A 27,669-nucleotide genomic window follows, 5' to 3' on the forward strand; every position below is an offset into this window, starting at 1 on the left:
AGTTTCTCAAGGACAACTAAGGATGGGCAATAAATGCTGGCTCAGCCAGCAAAGCTCTGATCCCGTGAATGAATTTTTTAAAAAGTAAAGTGGAGATAGGGAGGCTACAAACAGATATAGATAGGTTAAGTGAGTGAGGTTAAGTGAGTGGGCAAAGATCTGGCAGATGGAGTTTAACGTGAGAAAATGTGAAATTGTCCATTTTGGTTGGAAGAATAAAAGAGAGGTATATTATCTAAATGGTGAGAGATTGCAGAGCTCTGAGGTGCAGAGGGATCTGGGTGTCCTAGTGCATGAATCACAAAAGAGTAGTATACAAGTAATTAGGAAAGCTAATAGAAGTTATCATTTATTACGAGGGGAACTCAATACAAAAGTAGGGAGGTTATGCTTCAGTTGTACAAGATACTAGCGTGACCACATCTAGAGCACTGTGTACAGTATTGGTCACCTTTTTTAAGGAAGGATGTATATGCGTTGAAAGCAGTTCAGAGAACGTTTACCAGCCTAGTACTTGGAATGGGTGGGTCGTCTTATGAGGAAAGGTTGGACAGATTAGACTTGTATCCACTGGAGTTTGGAAGAGTAAGAGGCGACTTGATTGAAACATAAGATCCTGAGGAGTCATGACAGGGTGGAAGCGGAGAGGGCGTTTCTTCTTGTGGGAGAATCTAGAACTAGGAGGTCACTATTTAAAAATAAGGGGTCGTCCATTTAAAACTGAGATGAGGTGAAATTTTTTCACTCAGAGCATCATGAATCTTTGGAACTCTTTTCCTGAAAAGGCAGATGTGGATAGATTCTTGTTAAGCAAGTGAGTAATAGGTTATTCACAGTGCATGGAATGCAGATTTCAGATTACTATCAGAGCAGCCATGATCTTATTAAATGGCAAAGGAGGCTCAAGGGGCTGAATGGCTTACACTGTTCCTTGTTTGTATGTGCTCAGCAGCAGCACAGAAAAGGGGTTCTGTACAGGTTTGAATGCCTGGTTCCATCTACATTGTTTCTACTGGAACTACTGGACCTTTTGCACCACCGCTTAGAAGAAAGATTCATCTCTGTGCCTGGCTCATCATGGAAGTCATCTCTCCTGGAGAAGTGAATTATCCAGCTGTAGTTTACCATCACCTAGCCAATGACGCCCACATCCCGTAAGTGAACAAAAAAAAATACAAAGACTGATTCATCTCTGCGTGCCTTTCTCATCATGGAATTCATCTCTACTGGAATTATCCAGTATCAGTTTTCAACCTGCTTCCCTCTGTGAAAGAATACACCAATGGACTTTTGATCTGGACTCTGGACACATGAAACAATAATTCTTTTCTCTCTGGTCTTAGTCCTGTAAATATTTATTTCTCTATCCCTCTTTACTGTATGAATGCACAGGGGGCCACATAGCGACGACGACGACCCCCCCCCCCCACCTCCTCCCCCCCACCAAACCTTCTGCGTTTTGAGCATGTGCAAATAAACTAACTCCAAGTTCATCCTATTACAAGTTTGCTGTGGGGTTATTAATAGAAATTGGATCCCACCAAAATGAGGGGTTGGGAAATGCACCACTGCTTATCAAGGGGAAAGCAGATCAAAAACATCTTTCTGTTTAGACGGGTTGTAAGAGGACCAATCAGGGTTGTTTAAATCAAACCCCCTCTTGGCCATGACAACACGCAAAAGTATGATTTCTGAGGCCAGAAAAATGGGGTCATCTTATATGCTGGGTCGACCTATACATTGTGATTTATGGAACATTCCCCTATCTTACTAATTATATTGGAAAATACACAAATATCCCTTTCTCATAGCATAAGTCAATAGTTTCCAGGGTCACAAACACGATGTTCAAATTAGAATTTTACATCTAAGCGAGAGATCTTTGAGGTTGTCTAGCCAGGTGCTATCAGCAATACAATGTAAAGATGTTTTCTACACATGACCAAGGGCTGCGGTACAGAACATGGAGGAATTAAACAAAACAAAACAGAAAGATTGTAGAATAGAAAGGATAGTTTGAAAAGGGCAGAGCAAAATATATTAAATATTATGAAGGAGTGTGATTAGAAAAAACTCTAAGATAAAAGGAAAGATTAAAAAGGAACAAAATAAGGCAAGAAAAATAACAATTCAGTAAAAGATAACTGAGTGAATCCCAGTAAAGAGTCAGCAATGATTTCCAATATTGAATTGAAGTAATGAGTTCTTGCATATAGAAGGGTTTCCCTACCTCAACGACTCTGTAGGTATTCTTGCTGTTGTTCTCCTCCTTCTCCTCTTTGTCGTCTATCACAGAGGTAGTTTTGCTGTTGGTACTGTTCTCCTGGAGCTTCTCATTCAAAAAGCATCAATTAAGACTCAGATATTAAACATTACAGTATTTCTCAGAATTAAAGAATTTGCTTTAATAGGTCTCTCTAGACATAGATAAAACAGCTAATCCTATTCAGACTCAACGGTAATGCAGTCCAACACACCAGTAGTACTACTGGAGTTCAAAATCTTCAACTTGTGCATTTTTGCCAGGGCTCTATTTATCTTCCAATTTCTACAAGCAAAATCAATGCGAATTTGTGCAGTCTCTTTTGCCTTTCTCCTTCTTTAGTATCACTATGTGCACTCATGTCCCAGCAAAAAAGACAGGCACGTATCTGCCATTCGTGCTGATGTGATGCTCAAGAGCAGCTAAGTACAATTTCCTTTTAACATTGCTACTAATAAATTACTACACATCCAGCCAGCCCACTGATTAGCAGTTACACTAATTATTAAACGGTAATAATCTCAACAGAAACAAACAAGGTGGTGGCATATGGATAGAAACTATTAGGCTACATATCTCCTTCCATTCTCATTTCTAGCACACATTAAAGTCCATTGAGGGTTAAGTGGTTGAGAGTTTGACTCATACACAGGCACATGAGCAGACAGCATAGTACTGAGTCCGTCCAGGTCTTAATAGAAGCAGTTTCACATACCTGATGGACAAATTTCACTGGAGGCAGATTTTTCTTTTGCACTTCTTCCTTCTGCACAGGTTTCTTGGTCTCCCTGCCACGGGAGGATGAACGCTTGGGGGTCTGTGTTCTGGCAGGGGAACGTGATCGAGATCGAGAGCGACTACGTTGTCGGGAAGATGACCCTTTCTTTGTTTTAAAATAATTTAAGGGCTAATGATAAAAATAAGTTATTGATTACTTAACATTTAACTTTCTAGCACTCACCATTTTCAAAGATTCACTATCAACTTGAAGAATTAACTTTTTGCTCATAAATCAAATGGTTCTCGTTTTACTTCACTGAATCCATATTTATATTATCCACATTTTGCTCATGTCAAATACTAAAAAATCTGTAATAATAAACAATGATGCTTCAACTACAGACAAAATCATGCAAATATAGTTCGATGCATCTGGTTTTCATCATCGCTCCTCACTCCACAAACACAAATATTCCCATGGCCAGAAAGTGACTGCGCAGCTGACTATTGTTTGGACATTTAGATTGTTTCACAGCACAATCAAGAAATAAATCAATTCATTATTTTTTTAAACCAGACTTTTTAAAAAAAATGGAATTAGCTGGAGAGCTTGCCAATCTAGCATGGATGGATTGTATCACTCAATTCCACACCACCCAGTATGCATTAGTGAAACAAACTATTATCTCTTTCTCCAGATTTTGTTGGATCTTTTGCTCCAGGAATTTTAGAACAACCTTCAGTCCTGATAGTATCTCTCTCGTTTCCCCCAAGAATGGTGCCTCCCAGCTTACCTTGATCCCATTCAATCTCATAAAGCCCTCTCACACCAAGTTAATCTTTTCTCCCCTTTGGAAATCTGCCCTACCACAAAGGTGGTCTTTCCTATTTTTGTAATTCTCATCCTATGGCCCTTATGTGGACACTTTCTACAAGTTAAAGAAACTGCTGATAACGTTCAAATGATTCATTGCCTTCAAAATTTTAGACTAATTTATGATCAACACTGTAGTTTCAAGCACAGGACTGTTAAGAGATTCCTGCAGAAGTTCATATATTTGGACATAGAGCAATGACAGAAGCTGGTTTGGCTGTGTTGCCTCCTACAACTGAGCAATTTGATACAGTCAAAGCTTACACTTGAAGGAAAGCCACTTGGGTGAAAAATCGAAATGCAATTGGTACTGCTTATCCAAGCAATAAGTACCTTGCGGAGATAAGTGAAGAGGATTTTTTTTTAATTAGCAATTTTAATAAAGGAAGAGAATGGAAGAAAAAGTTGAAGGTGGGTATTATTAGCTTAATATAGCTGATGCTTAGCTGAATATAGCTGATGCTTGAATTCAAACAAAAAAAAAGGAAATTGCTGGAACACTAAGTAGGTCAAGCAGCATTCGCAGAAGATGGAACACAGAGCCACAAGATGTGACGTGCTAATTTTTGGTCCTCATTCCAATGATGCTGCCTGACCTGCTGAGCATTTCCAGCATTTTTCTGGTTTTGTATCTTAAGTATAGATATCAGTAAAGCACTTGAACAATCTCAAGTCACTATTTTAGACAACTGGGACAGAATGAACAGAGTCAAGAAATTCACCAGTTAACAGCCACAATAAAAATAAAAATTCCCAAAAAGAGGTGTGTTTCCCCAATCATTTTTTTAGACCCCTACTGAATTGTTGAACTCATAACAGCTCTTTGCTGGGTGTCTGATTGTAATGCCTACTAGCTTTGATGGAAAGAAGACAGAAATTATAAACAAGTTTATTGGCTGTACGGAAAATGCTGGAAGCAATTTAGAAGGTTTATTTGGTGGGGGGGAATATTTGAAGGAGTTGATGGATAGTAAGCAGGGATTAAGGAAGAGTTAGTCACAATTAACTTTTTGCAAGTGCAAGAGATCAGAAAAGACCATTGAAGCAAACAGTATAAATAGGTTCAAGTGCCAACCATATCCATTCTGGATAGAGATGGGATTGATAAGTGTTGGTTGGCATGATTGGGATCAAAAAAGGGATGGACTTGTTAAACCGAAAATGTTTTCCTGTTGTTACAGATTCTTTCCAAAAGAATTTTGTTTTCCCTGCCAAAAGAGGTTTAATAATCAAAGCCACAGTACTGTGGGCCTGCTTCAGCACATTACCAGGTAGGTGATACAAGAGGTCGTAAGCAGCACAGGAGATCCAAGCCAGCAGAAGAGGAGAAAGATGGAAATAAAATCCACTTAAGGGCTACTTTCCACAGCAGGTAAATGTATCATGCACAGTGATGAACTAATTGTTGGCCAGATTCTCTTCAAATGATGAAACACAATCAATTGCATTACTCAAAGTATTTCATACTTACAGAATCTGGGGGTAGGAGGAACAAGAATTTGAAATGAAAGACAGCTACAGCACAACTGCATGCAATAACCCAAGAACATTTTCTTTATATCTTAAAAAGTCTTCAGTCACCGACATTACCTTGACATCACTTTCTTTCAGGTCCAGCTCAGTGCCATCCTTGTACTTGACTGCATACAGCTGGGTGCTCTTGTTGTAACCCGTCACTTGTACCTCATAGAACAGATGGCTACCTGGCCAACGGCCCATTACCATTTCACCATCTGAGAATGTTTTGGTTGGCATTCTCTGTAAGGGAAACGTATACTTTAGTCCATTTGTGGTAGGCAGACAAGGAGATAACATAAAAATAAAGGCTGGCTGGCTATTGATCATAGCATTCATTTCTTCCTGAAGAATGCAGAGTACAATATCTGAAGGAACACAGGTCACAGCATTGCTGCACCAGACAAATTACCTTAATATAAAAAAGTTGATGTCTGTTTTACTACACACACATTTTATGTAGCAAAGTGCAAATTATCAATGCAGTAAAAAGACAGGTAATTGTGATACACAATCACAGAATTGTTACAACACGGAAGGCGGCCATTTGGCCCATCTTATCCACACTGGCTCTGTGAATAAGCATTTCACCTAGTGCCATTCTCCTGCCTTCCCCTGTAGCCCTGCACTTGTTTATTTTGAAATAATCATCTAATTCCCTCTTGAATGTCCAGTTGAATGAGGTTCCACCCTACTCTCAGGCAGTAAATTCCCGACCCTAACCACTAATGGGTGAATTTTTTTTCTCATATCGCTTTTGCGTTTTTTTAAACCAATCACCTTAAATCTGTGCCTCCTGGCTCTTGATCCTACTGTCAATGGAAACAGTTGCCCCCATGTACCCTGTCCAGGCCCCTTGTGATTTTGAATACCACTCTCAGTCTTCCTTTTCTCCAAGGAAAAGAGTCCCAACTTCTCCAGTCTATCTTCATAACTGAAGTTTCTCATCCCTGGAATCATTCTTGTAAACGTCTTCTGCACTCTCCCTAACGTCTTCACATCCTTCCTAAAATGCAGTGCCCAGAACTGTAAGCAGTACTCCAGCTGAGGGTATCTAGTGTCTAATACAAGCTCAATATAACGTCCTTGCTCTTGTACTCTATATCCCTATTAATAAAGCCTAGGATACTGTATGCTTTATTAATTGCTGTCAACCTGTCCTGCCGCCTCCAAATATTTATGCACATATACACCCAGCCCCTGAATCCCCTTTGAGTTGTGCCCTTTATTTCACTGAATCTCCATGTTCTTCCTAACAAAACGTATCACTTCACATTTCTCCGCATTGAACTTCACTTGCCACCTATCCATCTATTCCACAAACTTGTCTATGTTCTTTTGAAGTTCTACAATATCCTCCTCACAATTTGCAATGCTTCCAAGTTTTGTATCATTCGCAAATTTAGAAATTGTTCCCTGCAAACCAAGGTCTAGAACATTAATATATAATCAGAAAAAGCAAGGGTTCCAATACTGGCCCCTGGGGAACTCCACTGCAAATCAGGGAAGGCAATGGCGAAGCGGTATTGTCACATGATTAGAGACCCGGGGAAATGCTCCAGGGGCCCGGGTTGAATTCAGTAAAACTAATGTCCCTTTAGGGAAGGAAATCTGCCATCCTTACCAGGTCTGGTCTACATGTAACTCCAGACCCACAGCAATGTGGTTGACTCTTAAATGCCCTCTGAACAAGGGCAATTAGGGATGGTCTAGCCAGTGATACCCACACACATGAATGATTTTTTAAAAAGCAGAGCTGGAGGCACAATGTACAGGAGGGAGCTGCTGCCCTGGGAATCTTCAACATCGACTTCTCACCCCATAAAGTCTCATGGCACCAGGCACACTGGCAAGGAAACCACATGCTGATTACCACATTACCCCCTCAGCTGATGAATCAGTACTCCTCCATGTTGAACACCAGTTGGGAGGCTTGGAGGAAGCACAGGATGTACCAAGTGTGGCTCAGCAGCACCACTTCAGAACAAGCTGGCCAAGTCCTAAAATAAATAGCTGCTCGACTGGGACTGCGACAGGTATTGAGGGGACCAACAAGAGGGAAAAACATACTTGACCTTATCCTCACCAACCTGCCTGCTGCAGAGACATCTAATCATGACACTACTGCACAGTCCTGGTGGAGACAAAGTCCTGTCTTCACATTGAGGATACCCTCCGTCGTGTTGTGTGACACTACCACTATGGTAAATACAATATATTTCAAACAGATCTAGCAACACAAGACTGGGCGAACATGAAGCACTGTGGAGGCAGTGGATCCAGTTGATGCAAGTTTAAGTACAATTCTGGGAGGGGGAGACAGAGAGGAGGGGGGGAAAGAGAGAGAGAGGCGGGGGGGAAAGAGAGAGAGAGAGGCGGGGGGGAAAGAGAGAGAGAGAGGCGGGGGGGAAAGAGAGAGAGAGAGGCGGGGGGGAAAGAGAGAGAGAGAGGCGGGGGGGAAAGAGAGAGAGAGAGGCGGGGGGGAGAGAGACAGAGAGCGGGGGGGGCAGAGAGACAGAGAGCGGGGGGGCAGAGAGACAGAGAGCGGGGGGGCAGAGAGACAGAGAGCGGGGGGGCAGAGAGACAGAGAGCGGGGGGGCAGAGAGACAGAGAGCGGGGGGGGAGAGAGACAGAGAGCGGGGGGGGAGAGAGACAGCGAGGGGGGGGGAGAGAGACAGCGAGGGGGGGGGAGAGAGACAGCGAGGGGGGGGGAGAGAGACAGCGAGGGGGGGGGAGAGAGACAGCGAGGGGGGGGGAGAGAGGACAGCGGGGGGGGGGGGGAGAGAGACAGCGAGGGGGGGGGGAGAGAGACAGCGAGGGGGGGGGGGGAGAGAGACAGCGAGGGGGGGGGGAGAGAGACAGCGAGGGGGGGGGAGAGAGACAGCGAGGGGGGGGGGAGAGAGACAGCGAGGGGGGGGGGAGAGAGACAGCGAGGGGGGGGGAGAGAGACAGCGAGGGGGGGGGGAGGAGAGACAAGCGACGGGGGGGGGGGAGAGAGACAGCGAGGGGGGGGGAGAGAGACAGCGAGGGGGGGGGAGAGAGACAGCGAGGGGGGGGGAGAGAGACAGCGAGGGGGGGAGAGAGACAGCGAGGGGGGGGGAGAGAGACAGCGAGGGGGGGGGGAGAGAGACAGCGAGGGGGGAGAGACCGAGGGGGGAGAGAGAGAGCGAGGGGGGGGGGAGAGAGACAGCGAGGGGGGGGGAGAGAGACAGCGAGGGGGGGGGGAGAGAGACAGCGAGGGGGGGGGGAGAGAGACAGCGAGGGGGGGGAGAGAGACAGCGAGGGGGGGGGAGAGAGACAGCGAGGGGGGGGGAGAGAGACAGCGAGGGGGGGGGGAGAGAGACAGCGAGGGGGGGGGAGAGAGACAGCGAGGGGGGGGGAGAGAGACAGCGAGGGGGGGGGGGAGAGAGACAGCGAGGGGGGGGGAGAGAGACAGCGAGGGGGGGGGAGAGAGACAGCGAGGGGGGGGGAGAGAGACAGCGAGGGGGGGGGAGGAGAGAGACAGCGAGGGGGGGGGAGAGAGACAGCGAGGGGGGGGAGAGAGACAGCGAGGGGGGGGGAGAGAGACAGCGAGGGGGGGGGGAGAGAGACAGCGAGGGGGGGGGGGAGAGAGACAGCGAGGGGGGGGGAGAGAGACAGCGAGGGGGGGGGGAGAGAGACAGCGAGGGGGGGGGAGAGAGACAGCGAGGGGGGGGGAGAGAGACAGCGAGGGGGGGGCGAGGACGAGAGACAGCGAGGGGGGGGGAGAGAGACAGCGAGGGGGGGGGAGAGAGACAGCGAGGGGGAGAGAGACAGCGAGGGGGGGGGAGAGAGACAGCGAGGGGGGGGGAGAGAGACAGCGAGGGGGGGGGGGAGAGAGACAGCGAGGGGGGGGGAGAGAGACAGCGAGGGGGGGGGAGAGAGACAGCGAGGGGGGGGGAGAGAGACAGCGAGGGGGGGGGGAGAGAGACAGCGAGGGGGGGGGGAGAGAGACAGCGAGGGGGGGGGAGAGAGACAGCGAGGGGGGGGGAGAGAGACAGCGAGGGGGGGGGAGAGAGACAGCGAGGGGGGGGGGAGAGAGACAGCGAGGGGGGGGGAGAGAGAGACAGCGAGGGGGGGGGAGAGAGACAGCGAGGGGGGGGGAGAGAGACAGCGAGGGGGGGGGAGAGAGACAGCGAGGGGGGGGGAGAGAGACAGCGAGGGGGGGGGAGAGAGACAGCGAGGGGGGGGGAGAGAGACAGCGAGGGGGGGGGAGAGAGACAGCGAGGGGGGGGAGAGAGACAGCGAGGGGGGGAGAGAGACAGCGAGGGGGGGGGAGAGAGACAGCGAGGGGGGGGGAGAGAGACAGCGAGGGGGGGGGAGAGAGACAGCGAGGGGGGGGAGAGAGACAGCGAGGGGGGGGAGAGAGACAGCGAGGGGGGGGAGAGAGACAGCGAGGGGGGGGAGAGAGACAGCGAGGGGGGGGGAGAGAGACAGCGAGGGGGGGGAGAGAGACAGCGAGGGGGGGGAGAGAGACAGCGAGGGGGGGAGAGAGACAGCGAGGGGGGGGAGAGAGACAGAGAGGGGGGGGAGAGAGACAGAGAGGGGGGGGGAGAGAGACAGAGAGGGGGGGGAGAGAGACAGAGAGGGGGGGAGAGAGACAGAGAGGGGGGGAGAGAGACAGAGAGGGGGGGAGAGAGACAGAGAGGGGGGGAGAGAGACAGAGAGGGGGGGGAGAGAGACAGAGAGGGGGGGAGAGAGACAGAGAGGGGGGGGAGAGAGACAGAGAGGGGGGGAGAGAGAGACAGAGAGGGGGGGAGAGAGACAGAGAGGGGGGGAGAGAGACAGAGAGGGGGGGAGAGAGACAGAGAGGGGGGGAGAGAGACAGAGAGGGGGGGAGAGAGACAGAGAGGGGGGGAGAGAGACAGAGAGGGGGGGGAGAGAGACAGAGAGGGGGGGAGAGAGACAGAGAGGGGGGGAGAGAGACAGAGAGGGGGGGAGAGAGACAGAGAGGGGGGGAGAGAGACAGAGAGGGGGGGAGAGAGACAGAGAGGGGGGGGAGAGAGACAGAGAGGGGGGGGAGAGAGACAGAGAGGGGGGGGAGAGAGACAGAGAGGGGGGGAGAGAGACAGAGAGGGGGGGAGAGAGACAGAGAGGGGGGGAGAGAGACAGAGAGGGGGGGAGAGAGACAGAGAGGGGGGGAGAGAGACAGAGAGGGGGGGAGAGAGACAGAGAGGGGGGGAGAGAGACAGAGAGGGGGGGAGAGAGACAGAGAGGGGGGGAGAGAGACAGAGAGGGGGGGAGAGAGACAGAGAGGGGGGGAGAGAGACAGAGAGGGGGGGAGAGAGACAGAGAGGGGGGGAGAGAGACAGAGAGGGGGGGAGAGAGACAGAGAGGGGGGGAGAGAGACAGAGAGGGGGGGAGAGAGACAGAGAGGGGGGGAGAGAGACAGAGAGGGGGGGGAGAGAGACAGAGAGGGGGGGAGAGAGACAGAGAGGGGGGGAGAGAGACAGAGAGGGGGGGGAGAGAGACAGAGAGGGGGGGAGAGAGACAGAGAGGGGGGGAGAGAGACAGAGAGGGGGGGAGAGAGACAGAGAGGGGGGGAGAGAGACAGAGAGGGGGGGGAGAGAGACAGAGAGGGGGGGAGAGAGACAGAGAGGGGGGGAGAGAGACAGAGAGGGGGGGAGAGAGACAGAGAGGGGGGGAGAGAGACAGAGAGGGGGGGAGAGAGACAGAGAGGGGGGGAGAGAGACAGAGAGGGGGGGGAGAGAGACAGAGAGGGGGGGAGAGAGACAGAGAGGGGGGGAGAGAGACAGAGAGGGGGGGAGAGAGACAGAGAGGGGGGGAGAGAGACAGAGAGGGGGGGAGAGAGACAGAGAGGGGGGGAGAGAGACAGAGAGGGGGGGAGAGAGACAGAGAGGGGGGGAGAGAGACAGAGAGGGGGGGAGAGAGACAGAGAGGGGGGGAGAGAGACAGAGAGGGGGGGAGAGAGACAGAGAGGGGGGGAGAGAGACAGAGAGGGGGGGAGAGAGACAGAGAGGGGGGGAGAGAGACAGAGAGGGGGGGAGAGAGACAGAGAGGGGGGGAGAGAGACAGAGAGGGGGGGAGAGAGACAGAGAGGGGGGGAGAGAGACAGAGAGGGGGGGAGAGAGACAGAGAGGGGGGGAGAGAGACAGAGAGGGGGGGAGAGAGACAGAGAGGGGGGGAGAGAGACAGAGAGGGGGGGAGAGAGACAGAGAGGGGGGGAGAGAGACAGAGAGGGGGGGAGAGAGACAGAGAGGGGGGGAGAGAGACAGAGAGGGGGGGAGAGAGACAGAGAGGGGGGGAGAGAGACAGAGAGGGGGGGAGAGAGACAGAGAGGGGGGGAGAGAGACAGAGAGGGGGGGAGAGAGACAGAGAGGGGGGGAGAGAGACAGAGAGGGGGGGAGAGAGACAGAGAGGGGGGGAGAGAGACAGAGAGGGGGGGAGAGAGACAGAGAGGGGGGGAGAGAGACAGAGAGGGGGGGAGAGAGACAGAGAGGGGGGGGAGAGAGACAGAGAGGGGGGGAGAGAGACAGAGAGGGGGGGAGAGAGACAGAGAGGGGGGGAGAGAGACAGAGAGGGGGGGAGAGAGACAGAGAGGGGGGGAGAGAGACAGAGAGGGGGGGAGAGAGACAGAGAGGGGGGGAGAGAGACAGAGAGGGGGGGGAGAGAGACAGAGAGGGGGGGAGAGAGACAGAGAGGGGGGGAGAGAGACAGAGAGGGGGGGAGAGAGACAGAGAGGGGGGGAGAGAGACAGAGAGGGGGGGAGAGAGACAGAGAGGGGGGGGAGAGAGACAGAGAGGGGGGGAGAGAGACAGAGAGGGGGGGGAGAGAGACAGAGAGGGGGGGAGAGAGACAGAGAGGGGGGGAGAGAGACAGAGAGGGGGGGAGAGAGACAGAGAGGGGGGGAGAGAGACAGAGAGGGGGGGAGAGAGACAGAGAGGGGGGGAGAGAGACAGAGAGGGGGGGAGAGAGACAGAGAGGGGGGGAGAGAGACAGAGAGGGGGGGAGAGAGACAGAGAGGGGGGGAGAGAGACAGAGAGGGGGGGAGAGAGACAGAGAGGGGGGGAGAGAGACAGAGAGGGGGGGAGAGAGACAGAGAGGGGGGGAGAGAGACAGAGAGGGGGGGAGAGAGACAGAGAGGGGGGGAGAGAGACAGAGAGGGGGGGGAGAGAGACAGAGAGGGGGGGAGAGAGACAGAGAGGGGGGGAGAGAGACAGAGAGGGGGGGAGAGAGACAGAGAGGGGGGGAAGAGAGACAGAGAGGGGGGAAGAGAGACAGAGAGGGGGGAAGAGAGACAGAGAGGGGGGAAGAGAGACAGAGAGGGGGGAAGAGAGACAGAGAGGGGGGAAGAGAGACAGAGAGGGGGGAAGAGAGACAGAGAGGGGGGAAGAGAGACAGAGAGGGGGGGAGAGAGACAGAGAGGGGGGGAGAGAGACAGAGAGGGGGGGAGAGAGACAGAGAGGGGGGGAGAGAGACAGAGAGGGGGGGAGAGAGAGACAGAGAGGGGGGGAGAGAGACAGAGAGGGGGGGAGAGAGACAGAGAGGGGGGGAGAGAGACAGAGAGGGGGGGAGAGAGACAGAGAGGGGGGGAGAGAGACAGAGAGGGGGGGAGAGAGACAGAGAGGGGGGGAGAGAGACAGAGAGGGGGGGAGAGAGACAGAGAGGGGGGGAGAGAGACAGAGAGGGGGGGAGAGAGACAGAGAGGGGGGGAGAGAGACAGAGAGGGGGGGAGAGAGACAGAGAGGGGGGGAGAGAGACAGAGAGGGGGGGAGAGAGACAGAGAGGGGGGGAGAGAGACAGAGAGGGGGGGAGAGAGACAGAGAGGGGGGGAGAGAGACAGAGAGGGGGGGAGAGAGACAGAGAGGGGGGGAGAGAGACAGAGAGGGGGGGAGAGAGACAGAGAGGGGGGGAGAGAGACAGAGAGGGGGGGAGAGAGACAGAGAGGGGGGGAGAGAGACAGAGAGGGGGGGGAGAGAGACAGAGAGGGGGGGAGAGAGACAGAGAGGGGGGGAGAGAGACAGAGAGGGGGGGAGAGAGACAGAGAGGGGGGGAGAGAGACAGAGAGGGGGGGAGAGAGACAGAGAGGGGGGGAGAGAGACAGAGAGGGGGGGAGAGAGACAGAGAGGGGGGGAGAGAGACAGAGAGGGGGGGAGAGAGACAGAGAGGGGGGGAGAGAGACAGAGAGGGGGGGAGAGAGACAGAGAGGGGGGGAGAGAGACAGAGAGGGGGGGAGAGAGACAGAGAGGGGGGGAGAGAGACAGAGAGGGGGGGAGAGAGACAGAGAGGGGGGGAGAGAGACAGAGAGGGGGGGAGAGAGACAGAGAGGGGGGGAGAGAGACAGAGAGGGGGGGAGAGAGACAGAGAGGGGGGGAGAGAGACAGAGAGGGGGGGAGAGAGACAGAGAGGGGGGGAGAGAGACAGAGAGGGGGGGAGAGAGACAGAGAGGGGGGGAGAGAGACAGAGAGGGGGGGAGAGAGACAGAGAGGGGGGGAGAGAGACAGAGAGGGGGGGTGAGAGACAGAGAGAGAGTGTGAGCGGTCTGTAGCTTAGTGTGTATAAAGTAGATGGGTCTCATGGACAAGATGAGCTCAGAGATTAATGATCAGAGATGGCCTTACCTGTGATTGCTACTACCATCAAGGCTGTGATATTGATGCAATAATTCACAATAAATTCATGGATTGTAAGGGTTTTATCCACCAGTGTACAGACATTCTGGGTGAAAATGCAGAGATGGTTGCACACTAGCAGAGTTCACAGGTTCAGTATTGGGAAAGGTAAACTGGGCAGGGAGGAGATTGGCAAGATCAGCCCCCAGCCAGCATGTTGGGGAAGACTGGTGAGAGAGTAGGGCTGGGCAGTTTGGTCCGCTACCTGTGAAGAAGCAGCAATCAATGCTGTGATAGGACTTCAGAGAATACCAAGAGAGGCATAAAAGGAAGAGAGAGGTAAGCCTGGGACGGAGGCAAGAGAGTAGAAAGGTTGATGGGTTCTGAAGGGTTGGGTTAGGAATTTTGGAAGGCAGAGTACCTGAAAGAGGAGGAACTAAATGTTGTCTCATTATGGTCCTGTGAAGTGCTGTGGGGTGTTTTGACTATGCTAATAGTGTTATAGAAGTAACAACAATCAGCATCCATGAGTTTCTCTGCATAACCAAATCCAAAGTGGACAATATAAAACATCTCATACCAACAAATCTTTATTGGGATTCAATTAGTTAATCACCTCCCATGGCATTACCCTGTCAGGGGCTCATAGTCATGCCACTTGGATATTGTAGAAGTTGTTTTTGGTGCATTTCATGCAATTTAATGCATTCCATTCACTTATGCCTTTATGATGAACAGAACAAATACCAAATTTCAAACAGATTTTCCCAGTCACAACAATTTTATTACATTACTTAACAAACAGGGAAGACTGGACACAAATAAACGTGGTGGGGTGGGGTGGGGTGGGGTCAGGAAAGAGATGAGAAACAAGGGTAAATTATACATCAATATTTAATTTCAGCACAACAACTAATGAGGCCAAACAGATTTAAACACCACAGCCTGCGCACAAAGACAGAAGAAACAGCATCAAGTTGTGGAGCAAAGCAACCCTGCAACACCAAGTATTACCCGCAAACACCAACTGCTCTTTCATACTAATTACAGCCTTGGCAAAAGTGAAACCCAGCACCAGCTGGAGCCTCATACCAGCCGTACCTTCCTTCCCCACAAAACTGCAAACATTTGCCAAAAACTAGAATAGGAAAGCGGATTCCGGTGCACAAATCTTACAATCAATTAAAAGGTAGCAATTAAATTTTACCTGCTTTTTGACTCCATCATTTCCCTGACATCCAAAAATACATCTTTTTTAAAGCAAATGAACTCTTCACACACACACACACACACACACACAGAGAGGTCAATCACAAATAAAAGACTCGTTCCTCAATTACAATCTTTTGAAAAACCTGTTAGAAACAAGTGTTAAAATGACATTTTGCTGAACAGCAGGGAAATGCTCTGGTTGTTGAGTGACAGACAGCTGGAAGCACAGGAAGCGCCTCCCCATATACACTTGTTATCTGGCAGCCGAGGGGAGAATTACTGCCCCAAACCACCGAAAATAAACACAAGGTAAAAACCACGTTTAACACAAACACAAACAACAACAAGAAGGAGAAATCCAGAATAACGTTTCTAAACAGGGAAGAAGAGGCCAACGGCTTTTATCAGATCACTCGCTTGCAACATTTGGGGGGGGAAAAATGCACCGACATCGATATAAGTACATATATATATATATATATATATTTCAGCCAGAAGTTTTCAACTAAAATGGAAAGCGCAAATAGGTTTACAAATGGCGAAGGCATTTAATTCTGACGCTCAAACTGGAGGGAGAAGTCAGGATTTTAAAGACTTTACTGGAGTATCGCGGCTCACAAGGAGGTAATTTGATCAAAAACACCTAAATCCGACAGCTACCGCGAAACGGGAGGAATTAAAACTCGACAAGCATCTTTATACACAAAACCAGAAGACATCCGTTGGCTTAACTTGTTTATACGCGTAACTTTAATTATTTCCACCCACCGTGCGAAGAAGAAGCTTGACAGGAGGAAACACGTCCCCCCACCACCCCCCCGCCTCTCAAAACGTCAAATAAAAACAAGTTTGAAAAACAATAAATCTCGCTTCTAAACCCACCGTCTTTACCTCAGAACATGACGGAAAACGGTAACTTACCTTAAGTTTTGAAGTCTTTCCTTCAAAAAAAAATAAAGTTTTCTCGTGCGGAGTAAAAGGCGGTTTTTTTAAAAAAAATACGAACGCTCTTGTTTTCCGCCGCCACAGCTCGCGAGCTCCCCTCAGGCGCCAAGGTCCCTCATTGGTCCAGAGGGAAGAGTTTGAACGGCCGTGCCGCCCCCTGATTGGCTGATCCGGGCCGCTCTCGCAGCACTTTCCATAACTGCCACCACAAAATGGCGGAGCCAAAAAAAAAAACTCCTGGCGGAGAAGGTTTAGGTAGTGGCCGATCGACCGACTGACTGACAGGCGTCATTCGAAAATGTAACCTCTTCCTCGACAGGGAGGTTAGCCACAAGGCGGTAAAGGTTTGTACTGACTTTCCTTATCAGAGAGAAAAATAATCAGATAAAGCAGTTATTTGTGAAAAGAAAACAGCCACTGAACACACACCCCACCAGGTTCACCTCTTCCAATAAAAAAAATACCGAGGATATTGCAAATCTGAAATAAAAACAGAAAATGCAGGATATACTCATCTGTGGAGAAGGGAATCAGGGTTAAGATTCAGGTCAGTGACTGCTCATCAACTGAAAAAGTTAGAAATGTCAGATTTTAAGCAAGTGAAACGTGGGAAAAAGAACAAAAGAGGAAAGGTCTGTGTTAAGGTGGAGGACAAGAGCAATTAAATGACAAAAGTTCTGCTACTTCCAACACGATACCAATTGCCAACACCAAATAAATCTTAAACAAAAACAAAAATACCTGGAAAAACTCAGCAGGTCCAGCAGCATGTGCGGAGAGGAACACAGCCAACGCCTCGAGTCCACGTGACTCTTCAACAGAACTTTTTGCTTTAAACCAAATAAATCTTGCCTTCCATCTTCCTGAGGGAAGCGTTGCTTTATTCTGTTCACTCCTCAATCATCCCTAATGCCCCATCCCCTTCCCACAGCACCTTCCCTGCATGAAAGATGCAACACCTGCCCTTTTATCTCTTCCCTTTGAACCATCCAAGGCCCCAACGACTTCATCAGGCTGGATGATCGACAATTTGCTTGTACTTTCAATTTAGTGTACTGTATTGTTACGATGCAACAGATGATGTGTGCCAGGCGGAACAAATCCACGAGGGAGCTTGATCATATCACAACAACTTTGCAATTTGTATTTTATTTTGAGATGCGTGCCTTGAACTCAGTAGTAATAAGTCTACCAAGACTTAGATTTTTTTTTTACAGAATTAAATTAAACATTTATTAACAAAAGAAAAGATTTCAAGCACCTACATAGGTCTACAAATTACTACTATAACTCCTAAAACCCCTAAGTAATCTGGCTGCCAGTTACACTTCCAGGCAACAGTAAAAACAAATAGATTTAAACAGACCCAGGCAAAGCAACACAATACCCTTGACAGACAAATTCAAAGTGAGTTTTCTCAGCTTCGATTCCTGTAGACAGCAACTTGACACAGAGGCTGTAGGCTTTTCACAGTTGTGTTAGATCTTAGAATGCCTTTTTCTGATACATAGCATCATCTCCTTTAGACATGTTTCTCCCTTTTTAATGTAAATTCCATTGTTCCCATATGTCTTTGCAACTTTACTTTTCTCAGAATATAAATCTTTCATATTACTCATTTTTAGCAGTAACCTTTGGGAAAAATAAACACAGTTTTTGGCATAGCTTCTGGCTATGTGTAGTAACTTATCATCTCTTTGAAATTCAAGCTAACCTAATTTATCCATAAATGCAAATTTTCCTTACACCTCACATTCTAAAACTTCAGCCATGTTTATGTACTTAGCATTTCAAATCTATCATCTTTATTGATAACTCAAAGCCTCCAGACCAGCTGTCTCCAATTCAATTAAAACCTACCCCCCACAAACTATCCAAACTCCACTATTAACCCATTTTTACAATAAATCAAAATAATATTATGAGAATTATTAAATTTTCATGATGGTATTCACTGCCTCATGCAGTTTCCTCGACACTGGGAGACTAAATTCAGACTGTGTGTAACCACTTTGTAGAACACCTCTGTTCAGTCCACAAGTGTGACCCTGAATTTCACAGCCATTGGCTGTCCCAAAGCACTTTACAGCCAACGAAACGGAGTCATTGTTGTAATGTAGGAAATTTGGCAGCCAATTTAAGAACAATAAAATCCCATAAACAGCAATGTGATAATCAGCAGATAATCTGCTTTTGTGATGTTCATTGAGGCCCAGATACAAAATCAAAATACTGCAGAATCTGGAAATCTGAAATAAAAGGTCAATTACTTCTCTCCACACATGTTACCAGACCAGCAGGTTATGTCCAATGATGAGAGACTGAGTAAATTGGGCCTATAATCTCTGAAGGTTAGAAGAATGACAGGCAATCTCATTGAACATACAAGATTCTGAAGGGGCTTGAAAGGGTAGGCGCTGCGAGATTGTTTCCACTAGTTGGGGAATCTAAAACACAGGGCATGGCCTTAGATTAAGGGGCTGATCATTTAGGACTGAGGTGAGAAATTTCTTCACTCAGGGTTATGAACCCAGTGGGTTTCCATCGCTGAGTACATTTAAAGATGGAATAGATGTTTTTCGGTGTCTCAGGGAACTAAAGGATAAGGGACATGGAGGGGAAAATGGAGTTGAAGCCCAAGATCAGCCATGATCAAATTGAATAGCAGAGTAGGCCTGATGGATCATTGGTCTGCTCCTGCTCCCATTTCTTATGTTCCTTTATCATCACTGGAGAAAACTCCCCTGCTCTTCTTCAAAATGGAGCTAAAGCATCCCTCTGAGAGGGCAGACTGGACCTTGTCATCCAAGAGACAGCATATCATACTGCCTCAGTACTGCATTGGAGTATTAGCTTTGATTTTTGCACTGAAGTCAGACTTCAACTAAAGGTGAGTATGCTACCAAATAAGCCGTGACCCACCCTGGCAACTGTTCATGATTCGCCATTCACACATCCTCTAGACTCATCTTTTGCTTCTTGTCCCATTACCATTCTCTTTGACCTTGCTCTATCAACTCTTGTCATTTAATCTCTCCTGCCTTAAACACTATCGGAGACCTTCCCCTCTGTTCTTTTCCCAACTTCCCCCCACCCCTCTCCCCTTTCACTTGCTTAAAACCTACTACATCTTTAATTTTTCCCAGTTCTGACAAAAGGTCAGCAACCTGAAATTTAACTATTTCCCTGTCCACAAACAGACCTGCTGAGCATTGCTGGCATTTTCTGTCTTTAGTTTAATCTTTTAGTTGTGTCCCATCAAACCCTGCAAACCAAACCATTCTGGAGAAATTTCTGGTTAGCCATGACCATTTTTGAGTTGGTCTTCACGGATTTGGAATGTTTTGAAACACAAAAAAAAGTGTCCTCACTCTTCGTAAGATTTGACATTTCAGTGACTGAAAAGTCAAACCAAAGCTGTAAATTCTGACTAATTTCTGCTGCTGGAAAACATTCACAGAGATAGAAGAAATTAACAGAAGTATAAATATTTTGCGGATTTGACATTTTTAAAAACATAAAGCATCTTGGATTGTTGCAGCTGTAGGGTGTTGGATACCATTCGGTAGATCTTAATAAAGTCTTCATAGTCTTATGTAGGTTAACTATTATTTTATTAACTACAAAAATTATGTACATGTACACAGAAAAAGGTTCAAGCTCAGAGCTGTCTCCATGCTTGCCTGTGCACACGACTCTCTGCCCAACACTAGACTGACTGCTAGGTGTGGATCATGTGTTCTCTTACATCACTGTGAGTGCCGTATTACTCAGTCCCGCGTTAACCCTATATATGCCAGTCCCTTAAACTACACCTACCCTCAAGTCTTTATTTTCAAGTTATTCTACTTTACCCCATGTATTTACTACCCCATCTCCCCCCTTCAAGTCTCTGTGTTCATAGTTCAGGCGGTTTGGAGGCCTTATACCCCTTCCATATCTCGTTTGTAATGCTTTTGAAATAGTGGTAGGCTCTGTCATTGCAGGTAAACTCTGTTGATTTGGAGGTTCTGGCATCTGGGTATCTTTTTATCCTCTTTTTCCATTCCTTGGTATTGAACTGCTCTTTGTCAATTTGGCAGTTGTGGTGATAGGTAAATTTTTTTCCCATCCTGTTTCTTGTGGGTTGGATGAACGTTGTGTTGTTTTTTTTTTCCTCTTCTTCCTTCGTCATGGGGGTTGTTGTCATGTCCTCTGTGACGGAAAATGGCTTTTCCTGTTATGAGGAAGAGTTTTTTCAGTAAGTTCACCTTTATATTTGGCTGTGTGGTGTGCGGTTGGAGATGGACGGCCGGCACTTGTTTCCAGCATTGTCTGTGGCACTGTCATGCTGGCTGGGAGAGTTGCAGCGTTTGCTCTGAGGCTGCAGTGTTGACCTCATCAACAGTCATTGGAGCCAGAGGTTGAGGCTCTTCTGGTTGGTTATTGCTCTCTTGTCTATCCTCCACTGGAGGCGTCATGATAACCATCTGAGTGGCGGCTGGTCTGACCAATGAGGGCTTTCCAGCACCTGTAACGAAAATGGACAAACCTGATCTGTAAAGAGGGAAGACAGTTCAGAGCTCAAGTCCCAGTCAGGATATTCTTTCTTGTTTGAGGTCCCAGGAACTTGAAGTTCTGTATAATATACGCAGTGGTTGTCTTACATCTTCTGCTGTGTTGAGGAAATTTAGGGCTACACAGGCATCTCTGCTGAAGAGAGAAAAAGACTGGATACGGATGACATCAGTTCGAAGATTTGTTTGCCGGTATACCTAGGTGGTTCCAGAATCATGTCTCTGACCAGAAGTCGGATTCCTCCAGGCCCATAGAGTGCTGTGTCTGTTGTTTGAAGCCAGAGGTTCTTTGTCCACTGGCTCCCATGTCAAATTTAAAGCTTGTGAAATGGCCATTAACCGAAATGCCTGCATTCCAATATGAAAATCCAGGATCTTTGACCTCAGCCAAGAAGCATGGCTAGTGTGTCTTCTTAACCTCATGAATAATCTTTGGGTCTTCTGTGCATTTAGATGTTTTAGCCTTGCACAGTTTGCCGGTGCCCAATTCTGTTACATTGAAAGCATTGGAATGAAATTACAGGACACTGATCTCGCCTTTGGGGGTGCCTTGCTCCACAGCGCTGGCATGGCTGCTCTACTGGTCTGTTAGGATATTGTTTCCCTTGGCCTGGAGTGTCCCTGTTTCTGTGCAGTTTAGCTAACTGGACTGTGGAGTTTCCTTTGTACCACAGTTTACCTTCTCTTAAAATGGACCTGTGCTGCACACGGAATTCAGACTGCCTAACAATCTGGATAGCTTTCTCGAGGGTTAGATCTTCCTTCACTTGCAGCATGTCTGAGAGTTGAAAAGGGGTGTTATTAAGTCCTCCCGGACTTAATTTTGAGTGCAACAATTTCAGATCATGAACCCTCTCCTCCATCCCCACCCCCTTTCCGATCCCCCTTTTTCCAATATTTTATAATTTAAAAAAAATATTTTTCTTTTCCCACCTATTTTTAAACTTATTTCTATTGTTTTATCTCCATCTTTTAGCCCATTTCGATCCCTTTCCCCACCCCATCCCCAATAGGGCCATCTGCCACTAGCTTGTCCTGCTTGCTACCCTTAATGTCCCCATTAGCACATTCCTTAGATAATATCACCATTGTCAACTCCCCTTTGTCCTTTTGTGTATGACATCTTTGGCAATCTCTCTTTGCCTCCACCTATCACTGGCTCCCTATCCAGTTCTACCTGTCCCACCCCCCTCTACCAGCTTATATTTCACCTCATTTCTCTATTTCCTTAGTTCTGTTGAAGAGTCATATGGACTTGAAGCATCAACTGTATTCCTCTCCGCAGATGCTGTCAAACCTGAGTTTTTCCATGTATTTTTGAGTATCTGAGGAATCTTTTTCTCCAAAGTCCCCAATTATGTGATTGATCTGGGCCTTGGATAAGTCCAAATTGTGCTGGAAGAATAGATTTATGATCCATGGTTAAAAAATTTTAAAGTGTAGGTTCAGCTTTAAGAAGCTGCTGAAATTCAAGATGGTGCCGCCATTCACGGGATCACAGAATCTCACAGTGCAGAAGAGACCCTTCGGGCCATCAAGTCTGCACCGACACATGAGAATCACCTGACCTACCTACCTAATCCCATTTACCAGCACTTGGCACATAGCCTTGAATGTTATTACGTGCCAAGTGCTCATCCAGGTACTTTTTAAAAGATATGAGGCAACCTGCCTCCACCAGCATCCCAGGCAGCACATTCCAGACCATCACCACCCTCTGGGTAAAAAAGTTTTTCCTCACATCCCTGATCAAACCTTGCCTCTCCAAGTGGAGATAGATTCTCTCCTTCAGAATTTTCTCCAATAGTTTCCTGACCACTGACATGAGACTCACTCACCTGTAGTTCCCTGGCTTATCTCTACAACTCTATTTAACTAGCAGAACCACATTAGCTGTTCTCCAGTACTCTGACACCTCCCCTGTGGCCAGAGAGGAATTAAAAATTTGGGTCAGAACCCATGCGATCTCCTGCCTTGCCTCCCTCAGCAGTCTGGGACACAAATCATCCGGACCTGGAGATTTGTCCACTTTTAAGCCTGCCAACACCTCCGATACCTTGTCACTCACTATATCAATTTGCTCAAGAACCTCGCAGTCTCTCTCCCCAAGTTCGATACCTTCATCCTCATTCTCTTGGGTAAAGACGGATGTGAAGTATTCGTTCAACACTCTACCGATGTCCTCTGGCTCCACCCATAAATTGGCCCCTTGGTCCCCAATGGGCCCTACCCTTTCCCTGGTTATCCTCTTCCCATTGATATACTTATAGAATATCTTGGGATTTTCCCTACTTTTACCAGCCAGAGCTTTCTCATATCCCCTCTTTGCTCTCCTAATTGCTTTCTTAAGCTCCACCCTGCACTTTCTGTACTCCACTAATGGTTCCGCTGATTTGCTTCCCTTGTACCTGCTAAAAGCCTCTCTTTTCCTTTTCATCGTATCTTGAGTATCTCTGGTCATCCATGGTTCTCTTGGCTTGTTACTCCTTCCTATCACCCTAGAGGGAACATGTTGAGCCTGTACCCTCCCCATTTTTTTTTTGAATGGCCCCCACTGCTCCTCTGTAGATTTCCCCACAAGTAGCTGATCCCAGTCTACCTTGGCCAGATCCTGCCTTATTTTACTAAAATCCATTCTCCTCCAATCCAAAACATTTTTTTGCAACTTGTCTATTTCTTTGTCCATAATAAGCTTAAGTTGTACCATGTTGTCGTCGCTATCGCTAAAATGCTCCCCCACCATCACCTCAGCCACCTATCCGGCTTCATTCCCCAGAATTAGGTCCAGCACTGCACCATCCCTTGTTGGATCCTCTACATATTGACCTAAAAAGTTCTTGTGTACACATTTCAAGAAATCCACTCCATCCAAGCCCTTAACACTATGTCTATCCCAATTAATGTTGGGAAAGTTGAAATGACCTAATATAATTACCCTATTATTATTGTTTTTACACACCTCCGCATATTGTGCACATATTTGCTCCTCAATTTCCCGCTGACTATTTGGGGGCCTATAATAAACACATAACAATGTGGCTGCCCTTTTTTTATTCCTAAGCTCTACCCACAAAGCTTCATTCGATGCCCCCTCCAAGATATCATCTCCCCTTACTGTAGTAACTGACTCCTTAACTAATAATGCAATGCCTCCTCCTCTTTTACCCCCTCCCCTGTCTCGCCTGAAGATTCCATATCGCAGAATGTTGAGTTGCCAATCCTGCCCCTCCCTCAACCATGTCTCAGTGATGGCTACTATATCACAATTCCACCTGCCAATCCTCACCCTTAACTCATCCGTTTTACCTGTAATACTCCTGGCATTAAAGTAGAGGCCATCCAGCCTTGCCTTACTCCCTTGAAACTTGATGCAGCTGTACTCCCTCTGACTTGATTGTTTTACTGTATTATAATGTGTCCCTATTCTGTTAACATTCTGTGTCCCCTCCCCTGCCGAATTAGTTTAAACTCCTCCCAACAGCACTAGCAAACCCGCCCCCAAGGATGTTAGTCCCACTCTTGTTCAGATGTAGACCGTCCCGCTTGTACAGGTCCTTCCCCAGAAACAGTCCCAGTGATCCAGGAATCTAAAACCCTCCCTCCTGCACCAACTCTTAAGCCACGTATTCATCTGCGCTATTCTCCTAGTTCTGAGCTTGCTAGTATGTGGCACTGGGAGTAATCCAGAGATTACAACCGAAGAGGTCTTGCTTTTTAGTCTACTGCCTAACTCTCTGAATTCTTGATGCAAGACCTCAACCCTCTTTCTACCTATGTCATTGATACCAACATGTACCATGACTTCTGCCTTATTACCCTCCCCCTTCAGGATGCCCTGCAGCCGTTCAGTGACATCCCAGACCCTGGCACCAGGGAGGCAACACACCATCCTAGAATCATGTTGATGGCCACAGTAGCGCCTATCTGTTCCCTTGATTACAGAATTCCCTATTACTATTGCTCTTCCTGCCCCCTACCCCCCTGTACAGACAGGCTGCTTGTGGTGCCAGAAGATTGGCTCTGTCTGGCACTCCCTGGAGGAACCAGCGCTCTCATCAGCCTCCAAAATGGAATACCGATTTGCAAGCGGGACCCCAGGAGACTCCTGAACTACCTGTCTGTTTCCCTTGGACTGCCTGGTGGTCACCCATTCCCTTCCTTCCTCAAATCCCTTCATCTGCGGTATGACCACCTCTCTAAACGTGCTATCCACGATGCTCTTAGACTCGCGGATTCTCTAGTGTCCCAGCTGCCATTCCAACTCTGAAATCCAAGCTTCCAGGAGCTGCAGCTGGACACACTTCCTGCACACATGCTGGTCCTGGGCACTGGAAACGTTCCTGGCTTCCCACATGGAGCACGAGGAGCACACCAAGGTTTTGAGCTCTCCTGGCATGACTTATCCCTTTAAATTAAACCTTTTAAACCAATTACTCTAGGGCCCTTCTTTCCTGATCCTCATTACCACACAATATACAAACTATAAACCACCAAAAGACCTTAAACTATAAGCGATGAAAGTAGTCAATACTTACCCGACCTTACCCACGACTTACCAGTCAATCCTTTCCCTTGTAGCCTCTACTGCTGCACAGGGCAAGACCACTCTCTGAAGATTTAAGAAGTTGGATAGCAAAGAAAGAAATGCAAAGAGCGCCTCTTCCCGTATGCACCAAATTCCCACTATGCACCAAATTGCCAATACCCGCACTCACGCTGGCTGTGTCTCACTCACGATGAGGTTTCTCCCCTGTTCACGTGCAAGCGAACCCTGAAGACAAAGGGTCTACCCGCATTTGCAGGTTTTGGTGGGCTCCAGCTGTAATGGAGCTGACGCTCAGCCTTGAAAAAATTTTAAACAATGGCTGCTTTGATTGACCAGCTGCAGACTGCTCCATTTCAATGCTGGCTTTAGTGTCATGAAAGTGTCAAATCCTGGCATTTGCTGGTCTTAAAAGCTGATTTTTTAGTTGCGATTCTTCCGAATTAATTCATTTTTTTCTGTTTGGAACGAGCTTGGACACCACATGTTCAGGCACCAACTGGGGAATCTAGTTTTTCCAATGGAGTTTTTAAATGGCAATTTTTGACCTCTGAACTATTTAAAAGTTTCTCGGGACTTGCTATATCCTGGAATTTAAAAGTTTTAGCTCACCCCTGCTGGCTCTGCATTCTGGGAATTTAAGCTAAACTTCCAAGAGATCCTATGGAGTATTCTGCTGCAATGAGGAATTTTAAATTTCTGCCTTCAGCTTCCAAGCCTTTCTTTGGAGTTTTTATTTCCTGGTGATTTTCCTCTGTGTGTCTGCTTCTCGAGGTTTTCTTCAGGTCAGAATATTTCTTCTAATTTTTCTTTAGTCTTGCAGGATTTAAGTTTTTCTCTGCAGTCTCTGTGATGTTTTGGGTTTTTCCATTCACTGCTGCCGTGCTGTAGGATGTTGGATACCATTCGGTAGGTCTTAAGTAGGTTTACTGTTTGTATTTATTAACTACAAGAACTGTGTACACATATACAGTAAAGGGTTCAAGCTAGGACCTGTCTCCACGCTTGCTTGCACACTCAGCTTTGTCCAACACTAGACTGACCCCTGGGTGCAGATCACGTGTTCTCTTACATCACTGTGTGGGTGGTACTGTGCTGAGTCCCACATTAACCCAATATGGTGCCAGATCCTTATACTACATGGATGTTCAGCAACCCAGCTAGGAATGAAACTGAGAACAGTTCATTACCACATTCCTTCGACAGTACCTTCCAAACCCACAACCTCTACCACCTAGAAAGACAAGGCCAGCAGATGCATAGGAACACCACCACCTGCTAGTTTCCCTCCATGTCACACACCATCCTGACTTGAAACTACATCACCGTTCCTTCACTGTCACTAGGTCAAAGTCCTAGAATTTCCTTCTTAACAGCACTATTGGTGTTCCCACAGCACATGGACTGTAACGGTTGAAGAAGGAGCACGCTGCCATCTTTTTGAGGGCAATGAGGGATAGGCAATAAATGCTGGTCTAGGCAGCAACATCTGCATCCCATGAATGAATATTAAAAGAAAGCTGGAGTTGGAGGCAAAGGCGTAATGGTATTGTTGTTGGACTAGTAATTCAGAGACCCAGTTCTTCGAAAGAACAGTCCAATTAATCCCTTGTCCCTGCTCTTCTACATTTCCCTCTTTCAAGTATTTATCCAATTCTATTTCAAAAACAACTTATTATGCATTAAAAATGTCTCATATCCCCTCTGGCTCTTTTGGCATTTGCCTTTAATCAGGCCCTCTGGATACTGGCCGTCTTGCTGTAGAAATAGTTTCTCCATATTTACTCCCTTAAGTTTTTTCAACTCTTTCTATCCAAATGCCTCCCTGAGTTCTTCCTGCTCATTCATCACCCTCTGTATAAAGGAATAAATCTAAACTGTTTTTGCACCCTTACTCTGTTAAGCTTGAACTCACGTTGTCTCAATTTCTGCTCAATTATCCTAATGGTTGACAGAAATTTCATTGCTTTATTTCCCTAGGACTGGTGTACTGGCCTCCTTGATTTGGTTAATTAGGAACCATGATGCATCAAATTATTAACTGTTGATTAATTATGATTATTTGATTTGATGCACTTATGTGGTTATCCCTGGTCATTCCATATTAATTTGGATACTGGTGAGAGCGATGGTTGCGCAGGGGAGTGCAGCCAGAGCCAAGTGCGTGGCTCAAGCTGCACAGGGGGGGAGGAAAAAGAGTGGAAGAGCAATAGTGATAGGGGATTCAATAGTCAGGGGATCAGACAGGTGTTTCTGCTGCAGTAAACACGGCTGCATGATGGTGTGTTGCCTCCCTGGAAAATTAAAAAGCAGGACCTCAAGATTAGTAATCTCCAGATATCTCTCAAAGCCACATGCTAGTGAGCATAGGAATAGGAGGATTGACCAATTGAACACGTGGCTGGAGAATTGATGCAGGAGAGAGGGCATCAGATTTCTAAGGCATTGGG

The 27,669-nt window shown here is 47.8% G+C and overlaps 1 protein-coding gene across 3 annotated transcripts in view; it reads right to left on the reverse strand.

Annotated features, from left to right (window-relative positions):
* Positions 1-16,238, reverse strand: part of lbr (lamin B receptor) — a 63,298-nt gene extending 47,060 nt beyond the window's left edge. Inside the window, exons 1-4 of one of the 3 annotated variants that reach the window (XM_041187806.1) lie at positions 16,097-16,238; positions 5,448-5,615; positions 2,979-3,170; positions 2,231-2,329 (exon numbers count right to left, since the gene is read on the reverse strand). In XM_041187806.1, the coding sequence (XP_041043740.1) occupies positions 2,231-2,329; positions 2,979-3,170; positions 5,448-5,612 (456 nt within the window). In that variant the 5' untranslated portion in view covers positions 5,613-5,615; positions 16,097-16,238. Of the gene's footprint in view, positions 1-2,230; positions 2,330-2,978; positions 3,171-5,447; positions 5,616-15,170; positions 15,275-15,943; positions 15,990-16,096 lie in introns of those variants that run through there. The other 2 variants (XM_041187807.1, XM_041187808.1) reach the window with 2 other exon arrangements.
* Positions 16,239-27,669: the final 11,431 nt, after the last annotated feature.

Source organism: Carcharodon carcharias, chromosome 5 (assembly GCF_017639515.1).
Source record: "Carcharodon carcharias isolate sCarCar2 chromosome 5, sCarCar2.pri, whole genome shotgun sequence".
NCBI classification, from domain to species: Eukaryota; Metazoa; Chordata; class Chondrichthyes; order Lamniformes; family Lamnidae; genus Carcharodon; species Carcharodon carcharias.